The 10,166-nt window shown below is 36.5% G+C and overlaps 1 protein-coding gene across 2 annotated transcripts; it reads right to left on the reverse strand.

The window, feature by feature from the left end:
- Positions 1 to 10,166, reverse strand: LOC135648272 (serine/threonine-protein phosphatase 2A 65 kDa regulatory subunit A beta isoform-like). Of its 2 annotated transcripts, none has more exons than XM_065165761.1 (13): positions 9,906 to 10,166; positions 8,569 to 8,984; positions 7,516 to 7,762; positions 5,781 to 5,893; positions 5,517 to 5,596; positions 5,165 to 5,306; positions 4,963 to 5,043; positions 2,842 to 2,946; positions 2,470 to 2,652; positions 1,787 to 1,879; positions 521 to 660; positions 352 to 438; positions 1 to 268 (listed from the first exon to the last, which is right to left on the reverse strand). In XM_065165761.1, exons 2-13 carry the CDS (start codon positions 8,959 to 8,961, stop codon positions 160 to 162), a joined length of 1,773 nt encoding a protein of 590 aa, XP_065021833.1. In that variant the 5' UTR covers positions 8,962 to 8,984; positions 9,906 to 10,166; the 3' UTR covers positions 1 to 159. The 2 variants fall into 2 exon arrangements, with proteins under 2 accessions (XP_065021833.1, XP_065021841.1); XM_065165769.1 differs by having other exon boundaries at positions 352 to 418; positions 9,906 to 10,165.

The raw sequence follows: 10,166 nt of genomic DNA on the forward strand, positions 1-10,166 counted from the left end.
GAGAAAAATTAGTTTTTTTCTTTTTGTAAGCTTCACACATCAATTACAGGTCCCAGAGGAAAGCTGAAAGTCTACCACCCTTCAGATGTCACACATCGTGGTAAAGCATCAAGTTTTGGAGATGGACACCATAAACACAAAACATTCACTAGCTTGACATCATAACTTGATCACATGCCTGTAGCGCTTGGCCAGCAAAATACCTGACATCCACATCTGGGTCCTCACTGAGCTCAACCAGACAAGGTCTAATAGTCTTGTCCACCACCTGCCATACATCAGAAATTGGGCAAAATTCAGATCAATAAGAAGAATACGGGCGTAGGATGAGTTCAACAAACTAGTACTCACAGATTGGTCAAGTACGGAAATAAGGGACTGCAGAACCTTTGCGACATTGAATTTGATGTTGGGCACTCTGTAAGAGTTAAGTGATCTCTTGATGAGATGGACAGTTGGCTGCCATAAGAAAATTAGCTACCCTAGACTTCCTTTTTATAAAATGAGGGTTCATATTTACCTGTCCTTGGATGAAGCAATCACTACAGGCAATAGCTTCTGGCATGTGATATCGGCACCCATGACAGGGGCAAGAAGAGAAATTGCACGTAGAACAGTCATACGATACAAATAATGTGGATTATTTATCTTCTCAAGCACCTAGAAAGAAAAGGATGACAATGTGATCAGAATTATAAATTTATTTTTGTAATTTCTAGCCACTATCAATATTTCTTCATCCAACTGATCTGATTGTGAATTCGAATAAACCAAATCAACTTGCCAAAATAATAAAGCCATTGCCAAGTATATCACAGAAGTTTAACTCCTAGGTCAAACAGGCAGATGATCTCACCAACCCAAATTACAGAATAATTGCAACTTACCAAATAACTCTTCTAATAAAACCTCTAGAACTATCTCCACATCTCCAAAGTCGCATCAAAATTACCTTCCATGTTAGCTCATATAAAGGAAAATAAACAAACTTTTATGTTTTGATATATGAATTATAAAATGACATAATAGAATCTATATGAAAGAAAAGATATATACATTGTCATCCTATAATAGCTCTCCACTTCCAAAAAGACTTTAATGTAGAAATTAGCTAGAAGTTCCAAATGCAGCAAACATAGAAAGGGGTAAAACATAAAAAACTACTTAATTCAATGATTTATTCACATAATACACAAATATATGTTGCAACTTGGAAACTACCAAATCAGAGCTCAAATGTGTCAGCTTGGACATGCATGGACTATATATATCATGACACTCAAAACTCCAATAAAGTGAACCTTGCTCCTTTGCAAGTCTGCCACAGCTATTGTAGTAAACTACTATCATCTCATACTTCCCAGCCAAATCTACCATGGTACAGACTTAAAACGGATAGATCTAGTCTGATCACTTGGAATAGCTAAACATATGGTCAATTATTAACAAAAAGGCAAATGAAAAATAAAAATCAATTAAAAACCATCTTCTCTAAAGCCCGCCAATAGTATGACAAATAATCCATCTAGCCTAAAGCCTTATAGAAAATCATCACTTTTATATTCAATTACTAAGGCATCACTTTTCAGGAAGATTATCACCTGTAAATGCTTCAACATAATCCTCCCGTGATTGATACCAGCAAGTAATTACAAAGAAACAAGAATCTGATTTCTTAGGGCCCCAAAGCAGAAGCAAGAAGGTTGTTGCAGACACAAGGTGGCTTAAAATTGAAAACCAAGCATAGAACATAGTAGATAGACAACTGCCTATAGTGGAAGCAAACCTCTGGAACTATGTGCTGCATTGCCCATTCTGGGCCAAATTCTTCTGCAAGACGTTTCAAGTTAGTAGCAGCTGCCTCTCTAATTGAAAAAACCTGCAGAATAATTGAACATATAGGTAAGTTTTGATGAACTGCCTTTCTAACTGACTGAAATTAATTTACTTGTCAGAACGATATAAAACAATCAACAGTTATATGCATCTTTGCAAATCTTATATGAGTGCATTACTAATAAATTTTAGGTATTTTAATACATAAACTTAAAAAGTTAAAATGATGAACACAACAAAAACATATATCAGCAAGGTTCTTGTGTTGTACATCCAGAAGAATAATAATTAATGGAAAAAAATACCATAACACTCTGTGCAAATATAAGTTTCTGCTAGTAGTCACACCATGCAAGACAGGAAGAATTGAATATGGATGCATGACATATCAATCTTTCCAACAATACAGATAACAGAAGGACCACTTTAATTGAATGGTCATGTAATAAACTGTTGTCATTAGAGTGGCTTCTATTGTATCATTGGAGAACACTTATCGGTTCAATCTGAATCTAAAACAAAAAAATACAGCAATCCCTGAAACAAGATGATGTTCAAGCAAAAGGTTAAAGGAGACAGTGGATTATGCATCGAACATTCCTTTCCAAGTACTATGCAGTAGACCTCACATACCTTATCTTCCAACCACTGCATGCACAGAGCACCAAGTTTATCATCGAAAAATCCAACACCTAACTGACTTGCCAACAAAGGAATGTACTCAATTATGGCAAGGCGGACTCGCCAATGTCTATCCTCTGCAAGCTCCACAATTGCCGGTAACAGAGATTGGGACAACAAGTCAATACCAATAACCTGCACAAGAACCCATATTTGACCATAAATTTTAATAAATTAATTCCAGAGAATGATTAATGCCATTAAATAATAAAGTAGTTATCTGATGTTAGTTATCACCAGGGAAAGTGGAATTGGACTATTAATTAGCGTAGACAACCCAAAAGACATCACATTCAGTGCCACCATTGCAAAAAAAATGCTTACCTGATTTACTTGATCAAGTTTGCTGATTATATTCAGTCGAACATCTGGAAACTCATCTTTTAGCAGGGAAAGGAAAATGGGAAGAAGTTGTTCAATGGTTGCATCCTATAGAATCCATCAAACCAAGGTGAGATTGCTGATACGCCACAATGAATGACAAGAATAATTTTAAATTGTGATATTCAACAAATAACAAGCAAAATATACCAAAGATGGCTCTCTGGTATTTCTACCAGAATGTTGACATAAACATACAATTATATAGTGAACCTAACTTTCCTACCAGAATAATAATGCTTCAGTACAAATAATGCCATAATTTACATTTGCTGGAAGCAGCTTGGTTTAGTTCAGGAGGAAAAAAGACAAACAGGAAGAAATAGAGGCAGATTCATATTCATGAACTAGCATATTCAAATGTTATCATAAGAGTAGTAACCAAGCAGTTGACTCATGTTGAAAAAGTCCCAAAAATGGTCTCAAAAGGTGTCACTTAGTACTCCATGGTTAACATCAAGACAGATATCACTAAAACAGCAAAAGATCTAGATAGACATATTAGACATAACTCACAACATTAAAAATGACGCATAGGTTATAAATTAACAAATCAAGAATGAAGTCAAATTTTGTCTGTTAATGGCATCATGGAGCATGATGATTCTCTGTAAGCATATAAATAATAAAAAAATCCATAATAGTTCTAGTACCGCACAACGATTTTAAAAGGTGCTCGGGCGCTCGCCTAGGCGCTTGGGCGAGGCGAGGCCCAAGCACCTAGCTAATCTCCCAGGCGGCGCACTTCAAACAGGCGCCGCCTAGGCGCTCGCTCGAGCCCAGGCGCTGGGCACTTCGGGCGAGTGCCTGGGTTAACCAAGGCGATCGAACCAAGATTTTAGGTCTGGTTCGGTCCTGGTTCGGTCTATGATGGTTAGTTGGTTCAATCGAACCAACTAAAACTGATATAAGTGACAACCGAACCCTAACCCTCGCCGCTGCCGATCCCGATCCCGCCACTCGTCGCTATCGCTGCCGCTCGCGCCTCCCGCTGCTCGCCGCTCCTGCTCCCACTGCCGCTGCTCGTCGCTCGCCGCTTCCTCTTTTCTCACTCAGTAGGCTCAGTACCCCTTTACACTTCCTTTTAACAGTATACGTATATTGTATACTGTTAATATTATTAAGTTTATTTGAAATGATTAATTTTCAATACTGTTAATAGATTAATAATATATTATTTTGATTTTAATACTGTTAATTTTCATTTATTTCAAACTTTTTGTTAATGTGACATTGTGATTTTGTATCTTAGATTTTCTTAATTTAATAGCATATTTTTATTTAAAATTTTAAATAATTATATTTATTAATTATATTATATATTTTTATATTTTAGCGCCTCACTTCGCTCAGGCGAGCGCTTAGCGCCTCGGGCGTTTTTGGACCTTGGCACCTTTTGGCGCCTAGTGCTTTTTAAATCACTAGTACCGCATGATCGATAAAAGATATGTAGAAAATTGTAAGCATCTAGAAAACACAACAATAGCAATAATTGAGATCATGGTTCAAAAGCATCGATGAGAATTATACAGAACAGAACTAATTAACTGAAAAATAAAATTAAAACATTACTACAAAGCAAGCCCGGTCAAATGCAAGGTTAATCTCTTAGTAATGTAGAAAAATAACCATTTTGGAGACAAGTATGGCACTAAGTTTGCACAGATGCACCACAATTGCAATGGTAAGGAAGTATCAGGAGAAATGGTAAAATGGTTCTCCAGAACAAGTGAAGCAACAGCACACCATATATCTCACTGTAATTCAACACAGAATACTATGAATTAAGAAGGAAAACTGTTGATATACTAACGAATTTATATAATAATACATGAATACCAGCCAATACTAACAACGAAGAAGAGCATAATGTGAATTTGATTTTATCTGGCCAAATTAGAAGCAAAAATAAATTTAAAGTGAGAACTAAAATACTTGATAAACTTAAATTTGACATACAACTGAATCTTCCAAGAGAAAGGAACACAAATCACCTATTTTTACACTCCTGTACATAAATGTTACCTTGAGAAATGCACATCCTACGATGACCTTTATACATACCTTTCCCAAGATAGGTGCCATGCCCATGATCACGGAAGCTAAAGCTGAGCGAACATGCTGTGATGAATCTGTCGATAATTCCTGGATATCATCCCACCATTCACAATTAATTTAATAAAAAACAGAGCAATATAGAACAGATGACAAATCCAATATAACTCATCATACAACCACAAGTTGAACAAATCTTGTCAGAATATACCTTTACACATGGGAGAATATGCTGGATTGCAAGTGGTGGACTCAGAATCCGGCAAAATTTTGTCACCTTGCCAGCAGCGGCAATGCGTACTTCAGCTTCGTTGTCACGAAGAAGCCGAACGTATGCAGGCATCAAATCAGCCCTTGGTTAAAAGAAAAAAAAAAAAAGAAGATTCAGGTCAAAATGATTAAAAATATTTGAACAGAGAAAACAAATGTGACATCTTAGTACATTAATATGATTTTTGTTTGGTACGTAAAAAAAATGACAATAAACAATAAAATTATATCAAAATTGTGAAATTTGTATCAAACAATCAAAAACTTGCACAATAATAGTAGCAGTAGAAAACCTTGTAGCTTCAGGGCCAACAGCTTCACAAAGCTCATACAATTGATTTGCAACCATATAGCGGACACGCCAAGATTTATCCTATTCAAAAAATTTAAGCACGTGAACCATCAAATTCATACTGAAGGTCATGTACCTTTTAACAGATTCTGGTACATGTGGAATTTTCTTGTAACCATAGAAGACACAAGCATGTACATCTTCCAGAAGAGACACAGCAACATTAAAGCCTTATTTCTATTAGCATACAGTACAACAAGCGTACCTGTGAGAAGTTAACAATTACTGGAAGGATAGAAGCTATACAGTCCTGTGGTTCCAGCAATTTCCCAAGTGCTGCACAACCCTCAACAGCTAATAAGCGCACAGAATCTTGATCTGAATCAGACAAATATTGATGAGACTTCATATTAGAATAATATAAAAGGGATGAAAAAAATGAACAAAAAGGTAAAAGCAAAAATATATGCCAATGGATTGAAATATGTTTAACATAAAAAAATAGCAATTAAAAGAACATTAGATGCCATATGGAGACACGATTATGATAAATAGTTCCACCATAAAAAATAAATAGGCATAACAAAGCAAAATAAATCTGAAGCTCAATAAAAAGATAACAATTTAAAGAAAGGTGCTTAACTTCATAAAATACATGAATCTTTCACTAGTAGCAGTGAGACATGTCACAGGTAATGAACCACAATCTTTGTCATACTCCTGGTTCACAGAAAAGTAGTTTTATAAGCCTAATGCTCTTTCAGGCAGGAAGGATCAATGATGTTTAATTTCTTCCTGATCTAGTTGTGAGCTTCCAGCTAAACAAAGTTGAGGCACCAAATTAGGTCAACAGCACCAATTGCCTATAGGCATTTATGCAAGTATCTATGGAACCACAGTTTTCATCTTGATCTAAAACCATGTGGCAGTACAGGAATTTTCTAGTATTTAGTTACAAAAACAGTATCAATTTGCAACTATAAAAGCAAATTTGTCTATAAAATGTAACTTGGCAATAATATGACATTCTACCCCTTCCTGCTTAGCGCAAGTAATTGGAGACTGTGCATTCTTCTGTTCCTTTTAAAAGCCTTGAAGAAATCAACTCAAAGACACCTTTCGGCTAAAGTTGTTGATGATGGTAAAAGAGAAAATCTGGAGTATTCATAATCTTCTATAACATCATAGCAATATCATCATAAACTAAAGAGCAATATTAGATTAGATGGAAATCACTTTAGACTATAAATTTATCACCTTTGTTCACAACAAAGACAATCAATCTTCACATTCATTTATGGAAGACAATAAGATATAATATACAAATATTTCAATTGCTTTTGGTAGCTTAGGACTTTTAGCAGAACCAAAAGAAGACTACATCCAATCACTAAAATGTGACCATTAGACTGATTAAAAAAAAATTTATTTTGCAAGTACAACCTTATAAAGTGTGAATCTTTCAGAAATGCCCCTCTAACATGTCATTGCACAAATACCACTCCACACCTGAGCACCTTGATAAAGTCCCTCCAATCAGTTTGAATTATGGTAGTGTTAAAAGAGTCATGTTATCATGTCAAATGGCTAAATTGGCCTTTAAACTAATACTCATAGGCCTAATAAATGGCTTCCTGAAGTCACTAACTTCCTCGGGTATAAGGATTTTTTTAAGGGTATTACTGCAAGAATCATAGATTTGAGAGGATGGTTCCAAAAGGTTTTACAGGGTGTTCCAGTCATAAAGTGGGCTGTTGTTGTTGTTGATGTCCTGTTTACAAGTCAAGTGGCAGAGGAAGTGACTTACTCCAAGAATATACCTTATATTAAATGTAATGGAGAACATGGGACATGCAATGACAGTAACAGATAAAACATGTCAACAATTTATTAAAGAAATCACATTATGATCAGGTGGTTGATGAATAAGTACAAGAAAAAGAACTCATGCCACACAAATCTTAGTGTGAGAGACTAGAGTGTAATAACTTGATACCCACCGTCTTGTGTTAGATCCTCAAACATTGACATAATGTCTGTCTTCAAATGGTGCTGTTCTATGGTAGCTGCAAATTTTCCAAGATTTGATGCAGCAGCCCTTCTAACCATAGGTGTGTCATCTTGGCACATCTGCGCATATATGGACCTTAATTCTGCCTTCAGCTGATCTGGAGAACTTGGGTAAGCAACATGAAAGAGACCACATGAGGAAACTCGAGCAGTGAACCACTCACCAGCCGCTAGTCTCTGAGAAAAAGAAGCATACAGTAAAAGATTAACAAGGAATTAAAAAAAAAACCCCATAATCTGACATGTCAAGAGATCCTAAGTGACAAATGTTAGGTGAAAAGCTTGCAAACAGGTTGACAGCAGAGAAAGTTGACACAATCAGTAAAACCTTCATGATTTGGTGGGCAGAAATGCTTATTGGAAGACACATTTATCTAATGTCTTCTATGTAAGGGGGCAGAAAGTTGTCTTTATTGACTCACCTTTATCCTACCAAGCAGATCAAGTCAAATCATGGTGTTATTGTTTGCCTTAAAAAGAAGGGTTAGAACATAATTTTCAATCATAAAAATTCCAAATGGTTCCTTCACAAGAAGTCATTTATCCAATGTTTGTGAAAGGTGGACTCCAACCAGCCCCTCCTAAAATGTAGCCTCAAATTTACTTGAATGTTGTGAAAAACACTTTAGAAATTTTTCTAACCCGAAATACTACCCATACCAAACAAAGGAAAAAGTGAAAAACAAAATCTTCATAAATATGATGTGCTTCAATCTTTTGTCACAACCTGTCATCATATTTACCCATTGGTATAATCTAATGACCCTACAAGGAAAAGAGAAGAGAACAAAAAAAATCATACATATATTATCAAAAGAAAAGCAACGTGTTGAATTCCTCATTAATGTTAAAAATCTGTTAAAGAGCTGCATCTAATAATAGGTATTCAATTAATAAAGGACATTCAAACCAAGGAACCAATATAAGCAGCCACATTATTGAAAAAACAGTAATCACAACAATAACAATAAACCTTATCTCACCTTCACTAATGGAACAAACCAGTCTACTAAATCACTTTCCTTCATTTGTGCTCCAATTCGACACAATGATTCCACTGCTTTGTCCCTAACACAAGTTTCTTCTACGGTGCACAATGTTTCAAGAGGTGGAAGCAAAACATGAGCATGTTCCACGCCACCAACATATGGAATAAAAACACCCAACTCTTCGGCCATTGCAAGAAGAACTTCATCATCATCATCATTGTTTTCGCTCAAAAATGGAATTAGTTCTTTTCTGGTCCTTTCCTCACCAAGTGCACGTGCAATGGTAGAGAGCCTACGGATAGAGTTTAACCGCAGCTGAATGTCTTCATTCTTCAATTCATCTATCAGTATTGCAATTGGATACAGTGGCTCATCAATTGTAGCCATCCAATTCCAAAAGTTACTTCAAGCTGTCACACAGAAAGAAAATAAGACGATGCAGTACCAATATGAAATCACAAACAATATGTCAATGAACGTAAAATGAAAATTCCTGGGTACAATTCATAGTCCAAACTCCAAGTTAATTTTCTATAAATTTACAAGTTTTATGGTATATGAGAAGACTGCCTGTCAAATTATACAACATAATCAACACGTGGTAGCTTCTTTGTATTGCAACTCCACAATTCACATCAGCATCTGTGAACTACAATGACTCCAAAAAAAGGATGGCAACTCCCTTGTTATTCATATAAAGACCTTGTTCAATCAACTTTTGTGAGGCTCCACCACCAAGTCCCTTTCCTCAAAGTCACCACAGTTAATGTTCCTTATCCTCTCGCCTTGCATTAACAACAAGCTACCACAATATTTCTTCCTATTCCCGCAATAAACTGTCCAAAGAATTGATTTGGAACAAACAAGTTGTTTACAAAAAGATGCTAGGAATAGTGATCCGGGATTGCTTTCACGATACTTGTATTCGGTAAAGTGACCGACTGCAATGTATAACTGAGGAATTTTATTTTCGGCATTTAGACGATAGACAAAGGGAGAAACAAGAAAACGTTTCATGGACTTATCCTGTCAAATGCCATGCAAATGATTGATTCAAGTAGAAGCATTGAATGCAATATCCACCAAATCCAACTCCGTTCCCTATGGATCACGAAACCACCAATCTACTAACCCAACATCTACATCGAACAGGCGCAGTCATTCGAGTCAAAATGCCTAACCCCAAAAGTTCTGAATCATATAGGATGTCCATCACAATCTCCCCATCTAAAACCCGTAGAGTCCTCACTCGCGGCCTCAACGTCGACCAAAATGTTCTTACTAGGTATCTCGTCCGGAAATATCCTCGATCAAAGACAATGGACGCATACCTTCTATCGCTCAAAAGAGTCGCCTCTTTTTTTGGTCCAAACGCCACTTGTTTTCTCCCTTCTCCCTGCAACAAAACGGCGTCGAAGGTGGGAAGGGGGAAGGGGTGGAGGGAGCGAGATCTGCCGAAGAGGAGGGGAGGGAGATCGCTGGGGGGAGTGGAGCGGGGCAATCGATGGGTTTCTCTTGTTCTTTTGCTTTGGGATTTCGACAGAGTCGCACGTCAACCCACCACTGGAAATTATTTCCTCTCTATTCTTTTC

This window comes from Musa acuminata, chromosome BXJ1-4 (assembly GCF_036884655.1).
Source record: "Musa acuminata AAA Group cultivar baxijiao chromosome BXJ1-4, Cavendish_Baxijiao_AAA, whole genome shotgun sequence".
NCBI lineage: Eukaryota > Viridiplantae > Streptophyta > Magnoliopsida > Zingiberales > Musaceae > Musa > Musa acuminata.

Bases quoted from the DNA above. Each gene is read 5' to 3' on its own strand.
- LOC135648272 (XM_065165761.1), bottom strand. From the start codon at position 8,961: ATGGCTACAATTGATGAGCCACTGTATCCAATTGCAATACTGATAGAT. The intron at 5,597-5,780 runs GTACGCTTGTTG...TTTTTTGAATAG, and splicing joins TAATTGTTAACTTCTCACAG to GATAAATCTTGGCGTGTCCG. The intron at 269-351 runs GTGAGTACTAGT...GATGTATGGCAG, and splicing joins TTTCCGTACTTGACCAATCT to GTGGTGGACAAGACTATTAG.